This window comes from Quercus lobata, chromosome 11, assembly GCF_001633185.2.
Source record: "Quercus lobata isolate SW786 chromosome 11, ValleyOak3.0 Primary Assembly, whole genome shotgun sequence".
NCBI lineage: Eukaryota > Viridiplantae > Streptophyta > Magnoliopsida > Fagales > Fagaceae > Quercus > Quercus lobata.
Genome location: NC_044914.1, coordinates 54,576,015 through 54,597,650, shown reverse-complemented (window position 1 = coordinate 54,597,650; position 21,636 = coordinate 54,576,015). Strand labels below are relative to the sequence as shown.

General features: G+C 33.3%; 1 protein-coding gene and 1 long non-coding RNA gene across 2 annotated transcripts; both read left to right on the top strand.

Moving 5' to 3' along the window:
• The first annotated feature begins 12,265 nt into the window (after nucleotides 1-12,265).
• On the top strand, nucleotides 12,266-17,651 carry LOC115967303 (glycerol-3-phosphate acyltransferase 9-like). The gene is made up of 12 exons (XM_031086379.1): nucleotides 12,266-12,484; nucleotides 12,620-12,677; nucleotides 12,910-13,028; nucleotides 13,311-13,410; nucleotides 14,022-14,117; nucleotides 14,233-14,329; nucleotides 15,202-15,289; nucleotides 15,370-15,466; nucleotides 15,810-15,895; nucleotides 16,337-16,456; nucleotides 16,586-16,684; nucleotides 17,297-17,651. Exons 1-12 carry the CDS (start codon nucleotides 12,348-12,350, stop codon nucleotides 17,343-17,345), a joined length of 1,146 nt encoding a protein of 381 aa, XP_030942239.1. The 5' UTR covers nucleotides 12,266-12,347; the 3' UTR covers nucleotides 17,346-17,651.
• A 2,221-nt stretch (nucleotides 17,652-19,872) lies between these two features.
• LOC115967857 lies at nucleotides 19,873-20,896 on the top strand. Its single transcript, XR_004086571.1, has 3 exons — nucleotides 19,873-19,935; nucleotides 20,040-20,186; nucleotides 20,694-20,896. It is a non-coding gene; the product is annotated as an uncharacterized LOC115967857 (long non-coding RNA).
• Nucleotides 20,897-21,636: the final 740 nt, after the last annotated feature.

Here is a 21,636-nt window from a genome sequence, read left to right as displayed (position 1 = left end):
CGATCTACAAAACCCAAAAATTTCAAGCCCAGAAACGGCCGCATCCGCCTCCGTGCGCCACCACAATCTCTCAATGAACCGCGACCTAAGCCTTTGGATTTGTGCAAACCTGCTCAGAAATTTACAAAACTGACCAGACAGGGGTCTCGAACGGCCTTGTATCAACAAAACCCAAAAATTTAAGGCCCAAAAGCCCAAGCACGCGCCGCCACGCGCCGCCAAAAGATACGACGGCGCGGCCTTCAGTCTCACGTGCCGATGAGGCAGCCAGAGCCCACACGTGCCACGTGCCACACGTGCCGCACGTACGCCTAGTGTTATGACGTCATGGATGACGTCATTATCCACTAACCGGTTGACCCGTTTGATCAGACAACCCGGTTTGACCCGGACCGACCCGCAAAATTGACCCGGATCCGAACCGCTTGAAAAAAAAAAAAAAAAAAAAAAAAAAAAAAAAAAAGAAAATACCTTGACCAAGTAGACCCTTGACCATGGCCAAAAAGTCAAAAATTTCAGAACGGACCTGTCCCACTCAATTTTTCGAGTACATTCCGATTTTGGGACCCATTCCTTCATTCGAGGCTCGAAAATTGTGCAAACGTCCAGTCTCCAAAAAGTTGACTTTTGTGCAAATGTTGACCAAATGTCAAAATTTTTGAGATGGACCTATTTTGCTCAATTTTTCGAGTACATTCCAATTTTGGAGTCCGTTTCATCATGTGAGACTCGAAAACTGTACAAATGGCTCAAATTCCAAGATAGTTGACTTTGATGTTGAAATCAACCTAAAGTCAAAATTTTCAAGTCACACTTGCCTTTCTCAATTTTTCGTGTACATTCCAAATTTGGGGTCTGTTTCTTCATTTGAGAATCCAAAATTGCTCAAATGGTGTGATTCTACAACTGTTGGCTTTGAAGTGAACTTTGGCCAAGAATCAAGACATTCGAGCAAAACTTGTCCTGTTCGGACCTTCTCAAAGATTCTGATTTTGAAATCCACTTATTTTGGATTTGGTGATCACCAATCAAACCCCCACATCTTTGAAGTATTGACGATGTCCAAAACTTAAACTCCTGAGATCAAAATTTGAGATTCATCCATTTAATTGGGATCTCCTCAGGGTTATTCTCCAGACTTCATCAAAACTTCTCTCTCCAAATATAAATGAACTCTCACAAGTGTGTCAGAACTTGAGGTTACACTGGGTCATTAATTCAACCTAACATTCTCATTCGGTGCCTACCATTCCCACCTACCGTTCCCACCTACCATTTCCACCTACCGTTCCCATCTACCATTCCCACAAAAAATTCTCAATTACCATTCTTGACTACTTACCTACCATTCTTCATCTCTCTACTATAAATAGGAGGGCCGAGTTCATCAAAGACTCATCCGAAAAAAAAAAAAAAGAAAAAAAATACGCTGAATCATGAAATGAAGAGTTGCTTCTTTTAGATTTTCAAATCCTCCTTTTCACAACCATTTTTCACTATGATCTCATCATTCTCAACACCTAGCAACCGATTTTGCTTCATAATCGGTTTGAGATCAACCCTCCCATGGTTCGGTCGAAACCCTATTTACAACATCATTGCAGTTTTGAGATCCAAATAAACTTTGTTTCTCCACTCAACGACCACCTTTGTCCATAAAATTACTCGTAACAAGGTCTGCATTTTGGTTCCATGTTTCCTTGGACTTGGTTGGCCAGGAAATCCAAGTCCAGCAGAAGCACCTGTTCCTAACCTCAGGGCTCCTGTAGTCTCTTTCCAATTGCTTGGTCTTCCAGCAGAAGCAGTGGTTCGGAACAAACAGCAACTTGTCTGGTTTCCAAACCAGGTTCACAAGTTAGCTCCATCTTTCATTTTTTCTGTGCTTTTCCAACAAATGGCAGTAAATGAAGATGGTAAAAAAGTGTTGGGGTATCCTACAAATTGTTTTCCATCAACACTTAAAACAACCTCCAAGGTGCCAGCTCATCAGAATTCAGCCTTTGGTGCCGGTAAATGGTCATCAAAGCCTTATTCCATGTCCCCACTACTACGGGACCTAAAGGTCATCGTTGCTGGTACCTCAAAATTTATTTTCTGAAATTACTCCAACTTAAAATCAGCTTGAAGAATTTCAGAAGGTACTCTTCTGAAATTACTTCAACATAACATCCGTTGGCATGGTCCCATCACACAGGCACATTCGGTTACTTGCTGCCAGACCCCATGCAACACACAGTCAGTCCCATATTCAAAGTTGTACTTCCCATAAACATCTACACCAGAAGGGTCCCAGCATACAGGGCTAGCACCATGGTGGTGTATGCTTTTGCTCATTTGCTTTGCTTCATCTCCATCTTCTTCGTTGCCACTACCAGCATACCCAGAATACATAAGCTTCTGAAATTACTTCAACTTAACTTGAGTGATACAATTATGCAGGCGCATTCAACCACTTTCCCACCTGTCCTCGTTGTAATCTAAAGCGTGATCTTCTGAAATAACTTCGCCAGAAGTTCTTAAGAACACGAGGTTAGTTCCATGACCCTGCATGCTGTATCCAGCTACCATTCTCTCATCTTCCCCATCTTCAACATCTTGTGATCGCCGCCAACGATCCAAAATGCTCTTCTGAAAGTACTTCAACTTAATCTCTGCTAAGAAGGCTCCATCACGCAAGTACGTTCAAATACTTGCAGACCTTTTTCCGGTCTCATCAAAGCCTTTCATATGGGTGGGTCTACTCTTCGGAAATTATCTCATCCTTCTGAAAGCTCCACCACCTTCAACAACTCCACCACCTTCAACAGCTCCACTACCTTCAACTACTTCACTTAAATAGTCAAGCACCAAAAATCCATTTTTTTCGAAACTCATTCCCACACCACACTCTGAAACTGTGTGCGTGAACGAGTCTCGAGGGGGCATTTGTAGAGAGGGAAAATTCCCGACTTATCACAAGCTGACACGTCACATTACCAAGTCCACAAAATACAGCCAATTACAGAACACCATGTATTGCTGCTAGGTTTTGCTATCACTATTCAGAAGCCAACAGAAATTTGCCAAGTGTCATGCAAGAGCCAATCACGCATCAGTGCACATGTAAGCGATGACTCAAGCAGCCTCGCACGTGTAAGCGATGACTCAAGCAGCCTCGCACGTGTAAGCGATGACTCAAGCAACCTCGCACGTGTAAGCGATGACTTAAGCGGACCAATCAAGCTGTGACATGTGTCACCAATCAAGCTCCGCCACGTGTCGCTCACCCACCCCAAAACTCCTATAAATAGAAGCCTTCCTGAGACATTTAGAGGACCAGGATTCAGAAGGGAGAAAGCTCTGTGAAGATCAAGCCTCAAAGCCTTCAAGAACTTCAAGAACTTCAACCCCAAAATTGGAGAACATTCGAAGCAGAATCATCCAGATCATCTGCCTAGATCCTAAAGTTTGCGGGAATCAAGCTCAAAGGTCCGAAAACATCAACAAATCACAAATCAGTGAAGTTCTACGGATTCAAGCCTCCAAAGCCCCGAAGAACTTCCACCACAAATCTTCAAATACAAAGAACATTCGAAGCAGAATCATCCAAACTATCTGCCTAGATCTCAAAGTTCACTGGAATCAAGCTCAAAAGCCTCCAGAAACCTCAAACAACCACAAATCATTGAAGCTCAACGGATTCAAGCCTCTAAAGCTCCGAAGAACTTCCACCACAAACCTTCGAAGACGAAGAACGCACGAAGAACACGAAGAACGCGAAGAACAAAGAATTTCTATCAAGCTCATAGCCAGAGATTCATTGTAATTCTATTCCAAAGATCTTCGATCCATTCCTCAACCAAATTGAAGGATATCTTGTGTTCAAAACAAAATCACATCATCACAAATCCAATCAACAAATCTTTTAAGGAGATCGAATCAGAGGATAACTCTTTTGTAATCACAGAGAATTGTACCACACAATTATCAATACAAATTCGCATTTGTGAAACTATTTCACTTGTTCGACTTTATTTCCAAGCGAGAGATTTAGTCGCTTACAATATTGTAATAACCATATATTTATACACAATTTTACATAGCTTAATGTTGATAAATTTTAAGTTTGATTAACTATTGATTATTTTTCTATTATACAAGTATTCGAGTGGATTATTCAGACTTGATGTAATATACACGTGGATTTGTAATTCAAGTTCAATATGATAAAGATACTAACTAATTTTTTTTTTTTTTAAGTCCAATATGATCAAATAATTTTGATGGGATCAGGACAATATTTGGGCCCAGGGCCCTTCACCATATTATTCAGTGCAGCTAATATAGCTTTTACTGATTCTCAGCCCTGCCTACTGGTTGGACCAAGGTTTGTCCAAGATGAGAGAAGCCTCTGCCCAAATTCAGAGCCCATTCCACAGTTAATGTAACAAAATTCTTTAAACCAAAATTCAAAGGAATTTCTTGGCTAGACCCAACCAAGATTGAATAAGAAACAGTATCAAATTTGAAGTTTTGGTATCCAAGAACCATGAAATTCAACTCTTTTTTTGTGTGGATAAACTATTGCATTGCATGTTAAGTAGTATATTCCAACAATTTCACATTTGATTAACAAGATCAAACTACTACTCTTATGTCTTACCATATTGGTCAATGATGTAATCTTGTAAGCCATACTGTTCGAGTTAATTTTGTTAAATATTTTTCTCTTACAAATTATAACAACTTAATAATTAAATAATGTCTCATGTTTAGGTGGAAATCTCATCTCCCTTTTATCTACCTATGATTTTAAAATTTAATTAAATAAATAAAACCAACAATGGATACTGCACGCTTAATTTCTTCAATCCTCTCGGTCCGTGATTAAAATAGTTTGTTACCATTAATAATATTCAAAACAAAGTACTTTCTTTGAGTTGATTAAAAGTATTTATATGTAGGTTGCGAGTTGAATTCCCGGTTTCATTCATTCATACCTATTTAATTAATTTATAATATGAAGATAAGAACATGAAAGTGATCACAAAAATTAGAACATTAAGAGATATAAATGCTAGCAATGTAGAAGGGAAACATTTGGTGTCATAATCAAGTGAGCCTAAGTGGGTTGGGATATTTTGTTATGTTGGTAATGATATGGTGGGTCTATGCTTACCAAATCATTAACCATATTGTTCACCAACCTTGGTGAGGAAAATTTAATGGAGTTGGTATGAACTATGAATCTTTGCAATCATTAATTTAATCGACTGGCCTACTACTATTATTTTGGTGGTTTGGTCTCTATGGTAGGATCATTAAGTAGCTTTTTTATTTTTTAATAATTACATGACCCATAAAGTAATTAATTAAATTCAAACCAATTTCTTACTTATTGAAATATTCTCCAAACGCAGTCTAAATTTCTTGTAGCTTAACTATTTAGTTAGTCATTTAGTCCAAGTTCCAAATCTTATAATTAAATCATATGCAATTTCTTGCAAATTGTAGTCATAAAAATTTTGAACCTTGAGTACTACTTTTAGGGCATACTTGAGAGTTGAGATAAGCTTCTATAAACCCCTTTATTGAATCCTCCTCCTTTTTACTTCGTATTTATCAAAAAGGGATTTATAAGCCAATGGCCACGCTAGCTTTAGGTTTGCTATCCCTCATAAGCTTACAAAGTTTTAGCTTCATCTAACCATGAGATGGGTTGATGTTCTTTTAGGCAAATAGCTAAGTGCAATTCTATATCTCATTTTTGCTGCGAAATGGGCTCTTCAACTTCCCTTGATTGATTATCGCTTGCCACCTGAAATTCCATTTTGGATTATGAAACCCATATACTGTAAGATGAAGGATATGTGTGTGTGTATATATTACATAATATAATTTTTTGTAGGATTTTAAGGAACTTAAAGAAAGTTTTTTTTAAAAAAAAAAAAAAAAAAAAATTTAAATGCAGTATCCCATGAAAAGTAAAAAGACTTCAAGTACATTATAAAAATTGTATAAAATCTCCAACTTAGATTCATTATTTTTGTAAGAAAGTAAATGACTAATCTTTAGTAGTTATAATACAGTTATATTTAAGGTATATGGCTAAAAAACAAATTCATTGTCAAATCTAAATTATAATGATATTTGGAATGAGTAATAAAATATTATATGAGTTTTAAGTTCTGTCAATATAGTTTAAACAGTGCACTTTTTGAACTATGTATTCCATATGCTTAGTTTTCATAATTTTCTAGACTACTCAAATATTTTTCTTCAATTTATTGCTATTTTTTTCTTCTTATTTTCTTGCGTTAAATTTGTTGATTTTGAGATACAGAATAGTGCAAAATTACATAAGAAGTTAATTGAAAAGAAAATCATGTTTTTTTTTGAGAGATTCATTGGAATGATAAGTTTCTAAAATGATTATTGATTGGCATGTTGCTTTGGTGTCTGTTGGTTAAATAATTGTTATATATGTTTTAAATCCAGTGTATTCCACAAATTTGTTAATATTGTGAGGGCTAAATGAAATTACTTTTTGAAGTAAATGTTCAAATGTTTAAGATGTTAAAAGTTTCATCAAAGCAAAAAGTATCTCATAACATGTTAATCAGGTTTATAATATATTTTTTGATGAATACGTTTAAAATATATTATAAATACAATATAAATGCTTAATTTAAATTCAATTTTTTCCAGTGATTTATATAAAATTTATAAGTCTTTCAACCATATAATAATATGTGACTTATTCCATTTTATATGAAAAGACAATACATAAACAAAATCTATTATGTTAAAAAATCTAAAAAAGAAAATGAACGGGTAATGTTTCTATAGTTTCAATTTAGTTATCTAACAAAAATTAAAAATATTTGCTCACTTTTCAAGCAAAATAGCAAAAGACTACATAACTATGTCCAATTATGTATATCAGAATATATATGTCCCCACAGATACACATATAGTGATATGAGTTTGATACAATTTTGTTTCTTAGTCCTGGGCCGACCCTTATCTAGAAACTATTTATGCCTTTGCCTCAGTTTAGATAGTGATAAAGCTCTTTTGTTCCAAAAAAAAAAAAAAAAAAACACACACACACACATACACAAAATATAGAATTTTGAATGAAAGTTCTTCCAATCAACTAGATGTTTTTTTTGAGACGACCAATCAACTAAGTGTTGATTCCAATAAGCATACATGTATATTTTATAGCCGCATAACATATTTGTTTAATAATTTATAAATACTCTTATAAATACTCTTTAAGAGTATTTAAATACTCTTATAAACTGTCACGTACTAAATTAGAGGATATCTTTCTAAATAAGTTAGAGAAAAACTTCTTACAAACAAAACAGTGCACATAATTTCCTATTAACTTGTGTTAAATTGTTTATGTACAAAAGACAAATTCTCTTGCCGTTGGTGGATTACTTGAATGTTTTACAGTTTTACAATGAAAATTTATCGCTAGAAAGAGAAAGACTTTTTCCCCTTTTATTTTATGTTATAAGTAAGTGAAATGTCACATCTACAACAATTTCGTAATATATCCTGTTGTATATATAGGTATATACATGAATAAGTTGTAATAATGATATTTGAGTTTGAAAAATATTGTTTCATAAAGTTGATAAAGTGAAAATTCAAGTTCTTGAATTTTCTAAGTAAAAATTCGAAATTCAGTATTTTCAATTGGTCAAAACTTTTGCTCAATCGATTGAAATGGTAAGGAAATCTATCATGAAGTCTTTGCCTATTTCGATCGATGCTCAATTCCTGTTCGATCGATTGAAAAGAGCATTCGATCAATCGAAAGGAATTCTCGACCGCTCGAAACTAACTAAATTTTTTGCAGAATTTTCTAGTGACTATTTTGAAAGTTTGAAGAGGTTTCAAGTCTTGTGAACGGTTTTGTGAAATATTTTGACTCTCCATATGTGTCTTTTGATGAAATATAACCATATGAGTATAAATAGAAGCTTATGTTAGAGAGAAACACATGAAATCTTATAGTTATTCTCCAGAATTGCTATCTGTAGAATCCAACAACTTGGTTATATCCTAGAGACAAATTTGCGATAACTCTTTAACAACAAGAGTGTGAGAGACAAATATAGTTTAAGAATAACAATTTTCTAAGTTATCTATTTCTATTTATCTATTGTGTTATCCTTATTCTTCCTTTAATACTTTGTATATTACTTCCAACATATCATACGTGGTTGGTTTGGTAGAGTTTGAGGTCTTTTTTTACTTGGCTTTCCATTGAAGCTACGAGATCCTTCTTTTTATTAAAAAAAAAATTTTAGACTTTTAATTAATTAATTATATTTTATTTTTATGGGAAGATTCTTTATTTTATTTTATTTCTAACTTCTAACATCTAACTTCTTAGACATTAGACGTCAGAGACATAGACGTGAATCTCCGGAAGAGACTTGTTGAAGTGGGATACTGATATTTGATTATTTGTCTATGCCTCCACAGTATTATACGAATGATTCCAATTGAGCATTCACGTCAAAAACGTGCCTCTCTCCACTAATTTCTTTCTCTCACTGGATTAAAATAAATAATATTTTAATTAAGTAATAAAAAAAAATAAAACTTTTGATGTTGGATATATTATAAAATGAAGTATTAAAATAAATAAAGTAATATTATGAGATGTTATATTTTTTTTGACATGTTTGGAGAAAATGCTCAAAAGCAATGTCCCAAAAAGTCAAAGGAATTGTTTTGACTTTTGACTGGGATATAATATACGTCGTTTTCATCCATTTTTAATTAATTAATTAGCAATTAAGTTTAAGACCACGTCTCAAAGCCAAAGGGGTTATTTGACTTGGATTAAGTCGTTTCCATCCATTTAAAATAATTAATTGGCAATATTTGGTAAAGTCAAGTTTTGTATACAATTTTTTGTTTGAACAGAAAATAGCATTCTAATTCAATGGCAAAAAAAAATAAAAAAAATAAAAAAAATAAAAATTAAAGAGAAACTAATAAGAAACAAGAAAAAAGAAAAGCGTTTTAAGCATAAAGTATGCAAGTAGAATCTCCCCAAGAATGACTTGAAACATCCTCTCTCTTATTTATGTTAAATTTCTCTCCTAACTATTTTGTATTGATAAAACAAATATTTTAAAAAAATTAGATTACATTTTATAATTATATTTTTCTTTCATTAAAGTTTTTTTTTTTTTTTTTTTTTTTTTTTTTTTGAGAAGGAATTAAAGTTGGTTTAAGTTTGGTTTTGAAGAATTTTTTTTTAATTGTTCATTTAACTTAAAAAAAAAGTGTGATAAAAATATAGTTATAAATAAATAAATAAAACTTTAAAATGTTATTGTGCGTACCAAAAATGAGGCGTATGGGCTGGTTCACCACTTGGGCTCACAATCTATTTGTAATGTGGGCTTTGGGTTTTCTACTATGAGCAGTCCTTCACTTAGAGACCCAACAACTCAACCTAATCTTACAAACCTCTCTCTTTTCTCTCGTATTACTTTCCTTATGTCTTCAGCTCTCTATTCCCCCTAGCCCTTTTTCAACCACCCCCTTCTCCCTCATTCCCATCTCTTATTTATAGTTCAAGATTGGTGGAGGGGTTATGATTACTCTAGGTTATTAGTGGGCAAGAGGGTCCAATTTCATTGCTTTTAAGTGGGCGTTTAGTTGGAAGTGGTAGTAGTGGCTTTGGAACTAGTTCCCACTTCAAGAGGGATGTTCAGTAGCGATATTCTCTAGGGTAATACCAGTCAGTTGAGATATAGTATTCCCAAGCAATCACGTTCCCGTTCGAGATGTAGTTGACTGGGCAGGCCCCTAATTATTAATCACGATGTGTATAGATCAAGATTGCACGTCCAATGGGCCTTGGATCAAGCATAGTGGCATGAGGCTTGAGCTCATGGCCTTAGTAGGCCTAGGGCCCAACTTCGGATGGAGGGGTTAGGGTCATGGGTCTCATTGTAGGGTTGAAGTTCAAGGCCCAAGTGGGTTTGGGACCCCGTGCTGTACAATTATACATAAGTAAAATAACTTGATAAGCATATCATATAGGAGTTAAATAATTTGTCAGGAGACAATTCACCTTTGATGGCTAAAAGTAAGTCCCAATTGTTTTCTTTTAAATATATTGTATTCATGATAGACATAGCCTTAAATAATATAAGATGCTAAAAGGTTGACGTTTTGGTCATCTCAAAACTTAATCCATAAACTTTTATTTGCTACATGTGTGCAATGAGTTTTTTTTTTTTTTTTTTTTTAAATTTTTAAAAGTGAAATAAAGATAGTGTCCTAATTTTTATGATCTTTTTCTACGTGTTTTTTTTTTTTTTAAATTTATTTGTACGTGGGTTTAAAGTTTGAAATTTTGAATTTAAAATAAAAAGTGGTAATTCAAATAGAGAAGATAAAGGAAAAAAAGTGTGTGAAATTAAAAAAAAAAAAAAAGTTATTTGTAAAGTTTGAAAATTTAAAAAAGTGGTAATTCAGATAGAGAAGATAAAAGAAAAAATGCCTAAAATTTAGGAACAGTAAATTATTCTTTTAACTAGTTTGTATTTTCTAATTTAAAATTATTTAACTAAAATATAAGAGTATTTTAGAGAATTTAAGAATTTCTGTGAGGGTATTTTAGTACTCAAAATGTTGAAAACCAAATAAAAAATCATGTTATTAATAGTATAGATAGATAGATTAACTCTCATTATGTCAGGTGGATTCCCCCCATATCCTCGTTTTATAAGGTGAATTTTGATGGGGTTCTTTTCAAGGAGATGGGAGCTGTTGGTTTGGGGGTGGTTATTCGTGACTCTAAGGGTATTGTGATTGGTGCTTTTGGCAGAGCAAATTCCTCTCCCTAACTCCGTAGCCATTGTTGAAGCTTTAGCTTGTAGAAGAGCGGTCTTGTTTGCTAAGGAGATGAGTATTTTTGAAGCTACTTTTGAGGGAGATGCTGATACAGTAACAAATGCTCTTAAGGATGAAGGTTCAAACCATCCTAAGTTTGGTCATGTCATTAATGATTCTCTTGTCTTAGCTAGTGATTTTTGTTTTTGTAGTTTTTCTCATGTAAAACGATTGGGCAATTCAATTGCCCATTTTCTTACTAGAAAATCTAAGTTTGGTAATGAGCTACAGGTTTGGATTGAATCCATTCTTGATAATATAGCTCCCCTTGTATCTTGTAACTCTTTGTAGTTCCCTTTCTATTCAATAAAGCTGGCCTTTGGGTTTGGATTCTCAAAAAAAAAAAAAAAAAAAGAGTTTTTTTTTTTTTTTTGGAGAAATAATTACAACATACTGCTAATCCCGCAGCTCGAACCATTTCCCCTCTAGACTCCCAAGTACTTTGTACATGAGGAGGTGCCAATTCAACTACAAGGCCTTTGGCAAAAAAAAAAAAAAAAAAAAAAAAAAAAGAGTTGTGTTTGAAATAATCTCACTTTTACGTTTCTACAGCTAACAAGCCTAATATTACCTTTTAAAAATATTAACATCGCTCATAACATTTACAGCTTTTTTTTCAAAAGGAAAAAAAAAAAAAAAAAAACATCACTGGTAATGTGTCATAAAAAAAAAATCTGTAAATCAAAAGATTTATTGATACAATATTTTTCATAACGTATAACACAAATAGTTATGATTTTTTGTTTTTATGCAAAAGATAGATATACTTTTATTGTGACTACAAAAAAGAGTTTACATCATGGATAAGAACTTGCATAATACAGCAAGGATACTCTTCAATCCACGCACCATAATCATTTATGCTAGATGCATATTTATCTAAAATGTGAGCCGGCATGTTTCCTTGTCTCTGCACATGAGAATAGTCTTTTTTTTTTTTTTTGGGTCAAAACACATGAGAATAGTCAGCACTTCTAAACTCTTTACTAATGTCCTGAATCCCGTGAGTCACAGCAGCTATTGAAGATGGGGCCCGGGAATAGTTACAGATAGCATTATAAACAATTCTAGAATCACCTTCCAGTATGACATCACGAACGCCAATCAAAATAGATCATGGAAAAAGAAAAGTTGTAAAAAATATTTTGTATCTAGCATTACTAGATTTATAATTGGTTAAAATATTGTGTTAGTCCAAATTAAATATAAATATTTTTTTTTGAGAACGAAAATATAAAATATAAAATTTTAACTATTTATTTATTTATTATTATTATTATTAAGTATTTTGCTTTTACTATACTATACGAAAAGAATATAGTCGGGAAAATAGAAAACCCCACAAAAAAATGTAAATTAGGAAAAACCCAAACCCAAAGGTGCTCTGCTCTGTGCCTATCATCGCGTAGAGACTAGAAACAGAGAAAATGAATAGCAATAGCAATGAGATAGAGAAGCTGAGCTCTTCAAGCTCCGAATTGGAATTGGACTTGGATCGACCCAACCTCGAAGACTATCTCCCTTCCGGATCCTCCATCCAAGAGCCCCGCGGCAAGCTCCGACTGTACTTTTTCTTTTCCTACTCTCTCTCTCTCTGTTTGGTTGCTGAGAAAATAATGGAATTTTGATGTGACTGTTGCAAGATTCTGAATTTGTTCTTCGGTAAATTTACATATCTCTTTTTAATTATCTTTTGCAGCCGTGATTTGCTTGACATTTCTCCTACCTTAACTGAGGCTGCTGGTGCCATTATCGATGTAAGCTTCTTTTTTTTTTTTTTCCAATTATATGAGAAATGAATTGTGCTATGTAAATATAAATTAATGTTAAGTATTTGTTTTATTAACGTTTGTTTAGCAAAATGAAAATCTAGAAAGAATTACTAATTGTATTGGTATTTACTGTAATTTAAGAAATTTGTTGTTGTTGTTGTTTTAGTTTTTTTTATTTTATTTGATTATTATTTTTATATATATAATGAATGGGCAGGACTCATTTACACGATGCTTCAAGTCGAATTCTCCGGAACCGTGGAATTGGAATGTGTATTTGTTTCCGTTATGGTGTTGTGGGGTTGTAATTCGATATTTCATTCTATTCCCTGTGAGGTTAGCCCTTTACTGATGTTGCTTCTTCATGTTATATTATGCATTGAAATAAATAGTGCCCTTGGATATCTCACCCAATATAGATAAAGCTTTGATAAGATATTGGGAATTCTTTTGTTTTAAAAATGGCTTGGATTTTGGGCTTTGGAATATGTTTTATAAGTATTGGGATTTTGGGAAAGGCAGTGAATGGTGATGAATAATGTCCTGATGAGGATTTTGCCTCGTTAATGGGTTTGTGTGATTTTGCTTATCTGAGATTTGTCTTAATTGAATGTGCAGGGTTCTAATATTGACAATTGGATGGATAATATTCCTTTCATCTTATATTCCTGTACACTTCCTGCTAAAAGGGCATGACAAGTTGAGAAAAAAGATTGAGGTGTGGAATGTTACGTTTTAAAAATTTCATCTAATTATTGCTCTGCTTTTTGTGGTATATCTTATACTCTTTTTGGATTCATCTTTTTGATAAATTTTGTTATCTATGTTTCTATCTATTGGTAGCAGCAGGTGTTGCAAACTTTTAATACTTATAAGTGAGCACTTTGTTGTTTTGGTTATAAACTTCTCTCTTGTATGCTGTATGCATGTACCATTTTTTCTCCAAATTAATGTACCAATTCAAAGATGTTCTGCAGTAGAACCCTTTTGTACTAAAACATAATGCATTATTATAAATAAAAGGTCATTTAGGCCAAGAGTCTTGTAGTTCAATTGGCACTTCCTGATATTCCAACGGTGACATCTAGAGCTCAAATCCTCCTTCCCCAACTATTGAATTATGAACAAAAAATAGATTACAAGATCATTTAGGAATAGATAAAGCACCCACAGTAACATACTAATAGGAATGTAGGAGAATATGATAGAATCCATGGTCATGCAAAATCATTGGAAGGGACCCATGGTGTTCTATGTTGTCATATTACATTAATGTCTTAAAGTTCTGGTCTTGCATGTTAACATATTCCATGTTTACCTTATCTTCAGAGGTCTTTGGTGGAGTTAATTTGCAGTTTCTTTGTTGCATCATGGACTGGGGTTGTAAAATACCATGGGCCACAGCCTAGCATGCGGCCTAAGCAGGTATACCTGATTATAATTTTTATTTTTCTGGATGTCACCTGATATTTCATTAACAGCATGTTTACATAATTCATGCTAATGAATGGTATTTTGCTTCAATCTATGGGTTGAACAGGTTTTTGTGGCCAATCACACCTCCATGATTGATTTCATCATCCTAGAACAGATGACTGCATTTGCTGTTATTATGCAGAAGCATCCTGGATGGGTTGGTAAGTGTTTACTCCCAAAATTTGTACTTAAATTGTGATTTTACTGTAAATAAGGAATTACATTCTCAGTAATGACTTATGGTTATTGTCTTGTGTGTTACTCTCAAAAATTTCCTAGTACCCTTGGAATATTGTTTATCCATAACTGGTGTACTAGGGTGGCACACCCTTTTTGCGCTATTTCAATATACCTTTATTACTTATCAAAAAGAAAGTGTTTTTAGGGGAGGGTAGTGATACAAAGAACTACAGCATGCAGTTGGAAGTGTCCATGTATTGTGACGGTAGATTTTGTCCTTTTTTTTTTTGGTTTTCAAACTGCAAATGCATATTTCTTGTGTCATTAGGATAAAATTTTATAGAATTTTTTGCTCCCAACTTGTCCTGTATGTTATTGAGTTTCATGATTTGATTGTAATATTTAGATAGACAAGAAAAAAAAATTTGCATTGTAGTTTTTAAAATGTCTTCTCACACATGAATACTGTTGTTGTCACTACATCAATGACAGAAATATCCATATCTTTGGATTTGTTTTTGTGTTTCATGTTAGAGGAACACACACTGGTGTACTGGTTTGAGTAGAAAAGTTGCATTCTTGAGTGATAGTCTCTGTGTGTTCTGAAACTCTTACGTTTGAGTTGCAGCCCATCTAGTTTTGGAGGTGGAAATAATTCACCAAATTTATACATTTATAATTGAAACAAATTTGGCTTTAATGATTTTTAGTACATTTAATTTGCTGTATATATTCTATATTTAGTGAACAATTTTGCACTGGACCATTTATATTTAGGGTATATAAATGGAAGCCAGAATTACTCTTAAAAATATGGACATGAAGGATTTATTTAATTTTTCTTTCTCTGTAGGACTCTTGCAAAGCACCATATTAGAGAGCGTAGGATGTATCGAGTTCAATCGTTCTGAGGCAAAGGATCGTGAAATTGTAGCAAAGAAGTAAGTGATATTAACAATGTAAAAATATTCTTTTATCAGAACATCATCTATTTCACGATAACAAAAACTTGTATATTCAGGTTGAGAGATCACGTTCAAGGCGCTGAAAATAACCCTCTTCTCATATTTCCGGAGGGAACTTGTGTAAATAATCACTACACTGTTATGTTCAAGAAGGTAAATATATATGATCTAATGTTGTAGAAATGCAATTAATGAAGTTCTGCTTTTCTAGTTGATAAGAATACAAACTCATATTTCTTTCCTATAATTTACCTCTCAACAATTCTTCTTTCAGCCAATAGCCTTGTAGCTCATTGGCCTTGCCTGGTCTCTGTAGGAGGAGAACCAGGGATTGAAACCCCCATCCTTTACTTGTAACAATTGACTTATTGAAAAAAACAATCCCCCCTTTCCTTTCCTCTCTCTTTTCTCTAGTGGGAAAGCAATTTTTTTTTTTTCTTTGAGTTCTCAATACTTCAGTTTTCTTTAACTCATTTTCTATATGAATAATTTGTAGGGTGCATTTGAACTTGGCTGCACTGTTTGCCCAGTTGCTATTAAGTACAACAAAATATTCGTTGATGCTTTTTGGAACAGCAGGAAGTAAGGAACTGCTTATAGCTCACTAATTTGATAATTTGATAAGCATGCACTGAAAGCATCCCCTGCATTTTAGATGGAGTGGCAAAGAACAGTAGATGTGTTTATCTTGGGACATGGCTTTGCCAAAGATCAAACCATCTGATATTTTGATAAATTGATAGTTACAATGGAGGAGGGGGATTTGAACCCTGAATGCCTCTATTAGAAACATCCAGAGTTGCCAGTTGAGCTCTAAGGCTCTATAAGGCTCTTGGCAAAGCCATATGATATTCATGTTATTGTTTTGTGTTATAACTACCACATGGGAGAAAAATTCCTTGTTTATGCTAGGATCTAGGTGGATTGCATTGGGGTTCGCCTTTGTCTTTTGTCTTAGATTTTCACATTTGTTGGCATGTTGTGGATGATACTGTATTCTTGGATTATGTGCTCTGTTTGCAGGCAATCCTTCACAATGCATCTGCTGCAGCTTATGACATCCTGGGCTGTTGTGTGTGATGTTTGGTACTTGGAGCCGCAAAATATAAAACCTGGAGAGACAGCCATAGAGTTTGCAGAGAGGTATGTTGTATCAAGTAATGGCATGGCACACATTTTATCTTGCGAATATGATGGAGCTGTATTTCCTTGGATTTAGAACTACCCCAAAATTTGGAATAGCTTTTGTTAAATATAAGTGCTCTTATGCAGGGTAAGGGACATAATATCTGTTAGAGCAGGTCTCAAAAAGGTTCCTTGGGATGGATATCTAAAGTACTCTCGCCCTAGTCCAAAACATAGAGAACAGAAGTAAGTCCAATCTCTCTCTCCTGCACAAGTAAATAGAATTTGAAATATCAAATAAATCTACCCTGTATTTGTATGGCTTACTGGTCTGGTACTCTGGTTGCCTTAACCTTTCTGTTTAATCTTCCCCTCAAACTATTGCTATAGAATGGTATCTTATATTATGCATTAGTTTCACACATAACAATAATTACACTGGCTTATTTTTGAATGCTGAGTAATAACTGTTTCCATTACAACTATTGTTCAATGGTCATAGATTGCAAAAAACTGGTTACATTATTGATATAGAACTGCATCAATATTATAGTTTGATGGTCATATATTGCAAACTACCAGATTAGTCTAATTTGTAAATTTTAGTTGTATCAACATTAACCGTTTCAGAGTTTGAGTAATTGTGTATGTTATTCATGTTGTACTTTCTTTAATTTGATTCTGTTTAAGAACATGTCTTGTACACAAAAAATTTCTTGCTTAACATTAGATTTTGCACATTTTGCATTGCTGAACCATCTTCTAATACGAAGAAAACAGGAGATAATTACTGCTTCTATTTCTTTTTGGACCAGAAGATAATGGCATTTAAGAAGCTTATTTTTCTTACATGTGCAGGCAACAAAGCTTTTCCGAGTCCATGCTGCGACGCTTGGAGGAGAAGTAATACACGTATATATTTTGTTTAATTTTTTACTTGTACCCTTTTTGAGATATAGAGTCACTATTTTTGTGTTGTTTTCGATAAACTAGTTGGATACCCATATATGAGGGATTTTAGACTGACTGTGTGCAAAATGTGCGGGGATTTTAGAGTTTAGATTGATCGTGCAAAATAATATTTAGTTTTTCAACTTTGCTAATAATGTTGTAATTGAGTTCTGGTAAGAAGCTTTAACAATTCTATTCTACCTGGCCTGGAAAAATTCTTATTTTGCATAATAGTTTTGCAATGGAATTGTAATTTTCTTCAGTCAAGTCTAACTTTGAATATGATCAAATGGTAAATATTGGAACAAGGGGGATGATTAGTGTTGAGATCAGAGACACAAAGGAGTTTAATTCCTAAATGTTGTTTGACTAGATGGAACTAGATGGCTAACTGTTTGTTTTAATGAGAACTAGATGGTTGGCTAGCTCGTTGGGAAGCAACGAGTTTGCATCCCTAGGTGATAGCTAAGTCTGCCTAAGGTTCCGTGACATGTGAACCAGTCCTTTTAACAGATGGTTATAATTACATAGGAAGGATACTCCTTTTTTCTTTTTCTTTTTTTTCTGTCAGCAAACTAGTGAAGATTTTACATGAAAACAGATGGTTATTTATACTTATTTTCTCTTGTAATTTATGAGCCCTTTTTCTTTTTTCCTATCCTTTGTTTGTGCTTGCTGATGAGCGAAAGGTCTGGGTTGGCCCTTCCTTTTTCGTATCCGTACTTCTATTTCACGTCACAAGGCTACAGAGTGCAGACCCTTTTCAAGCTCTGTTGTAGAATGAGAAATAGCAACCCATGTGAAGCCTGTGACTTTTATAGAGTTTTTTTTAAATAATTTTTTTTTAATTTTTAATTTATTTTTTATATTGAATTTCTGAACTAATGTGATAGTTTTTCAAATGAGTGTGGATAAGGTGTAAAACTCATGTTTTATATCATTTAATAAGAGATTGTTGTATTAACTTTTCACTTAAAATTGAGTACATCTTACCACATTTAATAGCATTTCAATAAACTCCTAATTGGGTTAGATTTTTATATTAGTATTAGAATTAATTCAGTATGATTGTGCATATTCTTTAATATGTGATGTGATGATATGATATGTTAGGATTAGAGGGTGTAAAACCCAAGTTTTACACCATTTTCTTATCGAATTTAATCTCTTTACAAATATCAGTATCTTAGTGCACTAGAAAAAAAATGGTTTTGTAAATTTTCATATAAAAATTGTAGCTTGATATTTTAATTGATGAGGAGTTTGGTTTCACCACTTATGCGGAGATGGGTGTTGATTCATTTATATCTAATGGGAATAATTAATTGGGTTTGGGGTTCATTTTTAGCCCTAATACTATCATATAATCCTAGTAGGGGAGTAAAACATTTAAAAGGGAAATCAGAATCACTCGCTAATTATATGGTGATTTTTAAAAAAAAAAATTTTTATAAAAAAAATGAAGTGATTCATATGGATGATTTGTTAATCATTATTGACACTCTTTTAAATTTTTGGTTTTTATATACACTTTTTTTCAAATTTTATTTTATTTTTTTTACTTTTACAAAGTACCAGTATACTTTAACTCATTTTTAACAATAATAATTAAAGCTTCTCAGTCAACTTATATTTAATATTTTCATTAAGGGTAAAAATTTTTATTTATTTTTTCCAAAATTTTAAATTTTAAAAAAATTGATTGTTGAAAAATATTTTTTCATAATTTCTTTTTAAAAATTTTTTAATGAAAATTAATTGAAAGACCTTAATTGAATATAAATTTGAATTTAAAAGACTTAGTTGAATAAAAACAAAAATAGAATTAGAAACCTAAAATGAATTTTATTAATCTTTGAGGTAAAATTTGCATTTTTACCCAAAACAAATTGAGTTAATCATAAAATTAATGGGAAAATAGAAAAGAGATGATGCATATGGCTTAAACAACAAAGCTTGTATCTATTCTTTCGACAACACGCGTTGACCGATCAGACTAGTTAATAAAATGAAAAATGGTTCGGTAGAAATTTTAGTACCATTTGGTAGCATTGTCCAAATGAAATCTCTTCCAGCAATGAGATTTCACGCAATCCCATCAAAAAATAAAGAAGTGCCACCTCACTTTTCAATTGTACCTACTATACGAGTAAGTCCAGTTATATAAACTTTTTCACAATTTTGAACGACTTTTAAGCGATGAAAATAAAATTGTGGGTTTATATGATCCATGATTTTATCACTCGCGAGTCATTATTCGCCACACAATAAAGTTGTAATAAAATTATGGCAAAATTTGTGACAATAGACTTATTCATGGTACCTACTCCTACTACTACCATGCCCCCTGTAACATCCACCATCTCCCTTTTATTTTGTTCTCTACTTTTTTTTTTTTTTTTTTTTTTTTTTTTTTTACTCGTCTTAAGTCTTAACTCTCCTTCTTCCTTCATTGGTTCTCAGTTCTCGGTTCTATCTTTTCCCAATCAGCCAACAACCTTCTTCCTCTTCCTTTCTCTTAGCGGACAGCCGATACCCCAGCTCATGTAATTCTTTTGCTCTTCTTTATTTATGGTTAACATATATCTTACATTGGTACTAGATTTGTGTAGTTAAAAAGTATTGAGAGGATTTTTGTATTTTTTGTTAGATCAGTGAGCTATTTGGAGTAAAAGAATGTGGCCAAGAAGTATTATCAACCCCAGGCGGAGAAAGGAAATGAGTTCTATCGAGTTCTTAGGTGCTGAGCTACATGCAAGCAGATCAAATATTAGAATTATGGGACTAGGAAAAGAAGGTAAAAAAATCAAAAATAAACTTTCTAGTTATTTGTTAATAATTGACAAAATACGATTTTTGTTAACGAGAAAAATACAATTTACTTAAAGATTTCAACTGTGTCTAAAGTTTCTGGTGGGTTGCTTGTATATGACATGTGAACCTGTTCTTTTAACAGACAAATAGTATCGTAAAATTACGGGTCCAATTTTTTTACTTATAACAATAAAAATTACATAGGGAGGGTAGTTCAAATTTTGTGTGGTAAAATGCAGAGAACCTTGCCTTTGTCCCTAATCTTTTTCTTCTTTTACATGATTAGTTTGCTAAGTAGTGGGGTCTCTTCACCAAGAGCTAAAAGTAAAATTCGGATGATGATGTTGTTGTTGTTATCGTTGTGGTTGCTCTTCCAGTTGTGAATTATTAATTTTCTTCAAACTTAGAAAATAAGTTTTGGTATTTTCAAGTAATTGAATGACAGCCATTAGCCATTGCTCACTTGGAACTTGGTATTGAATGACAACAGCTTCAACTCAGAGCAGCTCCTCCCGATATGAAAAGTCGAGAAGGGACCCTCTACATACTTGGCACGGTTCAAAAACAATATGTATATTGTTGGTGGCCAAACGTATGTCTCTGACTACCTCTGCCCCTGGAAGTCTTGACGACTTCTTTGAGAATTATGCACAAGAAGATGACAGCCTTTGGATTATGTCCATAGTGTCTCGATTAGGCAAGTCTGGACCCTCAATTGGGTTCTTTTTAATATTCGTTGGATTCCTGGCCAGACTTCTTGGACTGCATGATTGTGTAGGTTTTGTGCTCTCTCCATGTCCCTTTCGTCAGTGTAGACAATTTACAAGCAAAGGGTGATAATATTTTCTTGATGCAGCTGCAGAGGTTTTAATAATAAACTTGTATTGGATTATGAACGTGTACTTACAAAAAAGAACTTGTAAAGGATTATGAATGTGACAGATAAATTTGTCTTTTTTACTTTTTCTTTCTATATTTTTCTTTTGGTCTGGCATTTTTTGGGGATTATAAAGTGGATGACTAGGATTGATAGATGAATTGAGCATCTCGTGGTCCTCCCTTAAGAAAATGATTAGGGTTATGGTATTGTGAAGATCAATTTATAAGAAACAAAACCAGGAGCAAAGAAGATTTTTTTTATAAAAATTATTTTATTTTAAGGATTACTGAGATCTAGTGTAGATCTAATACGAACCAGCCAAAAGATGTCATCTTTCAAACAAATTGATCCTGACAAAAGGTCGAAGAAGAAATTTCATCCATCAAATGAGATTATAGTAAAATGCTTCAAATAAGATTGAAGGATTTTTTTTTCAAGTAAAAAAAAAATGATTTTCATCTTTTTCTTGTCTTGAATTTTGGTAAATTGACCGTTATTTCCAAAAGCTACGAGGAATTGGGCCAACAATATGTGCTCTAGCTCTAGCTTTAGC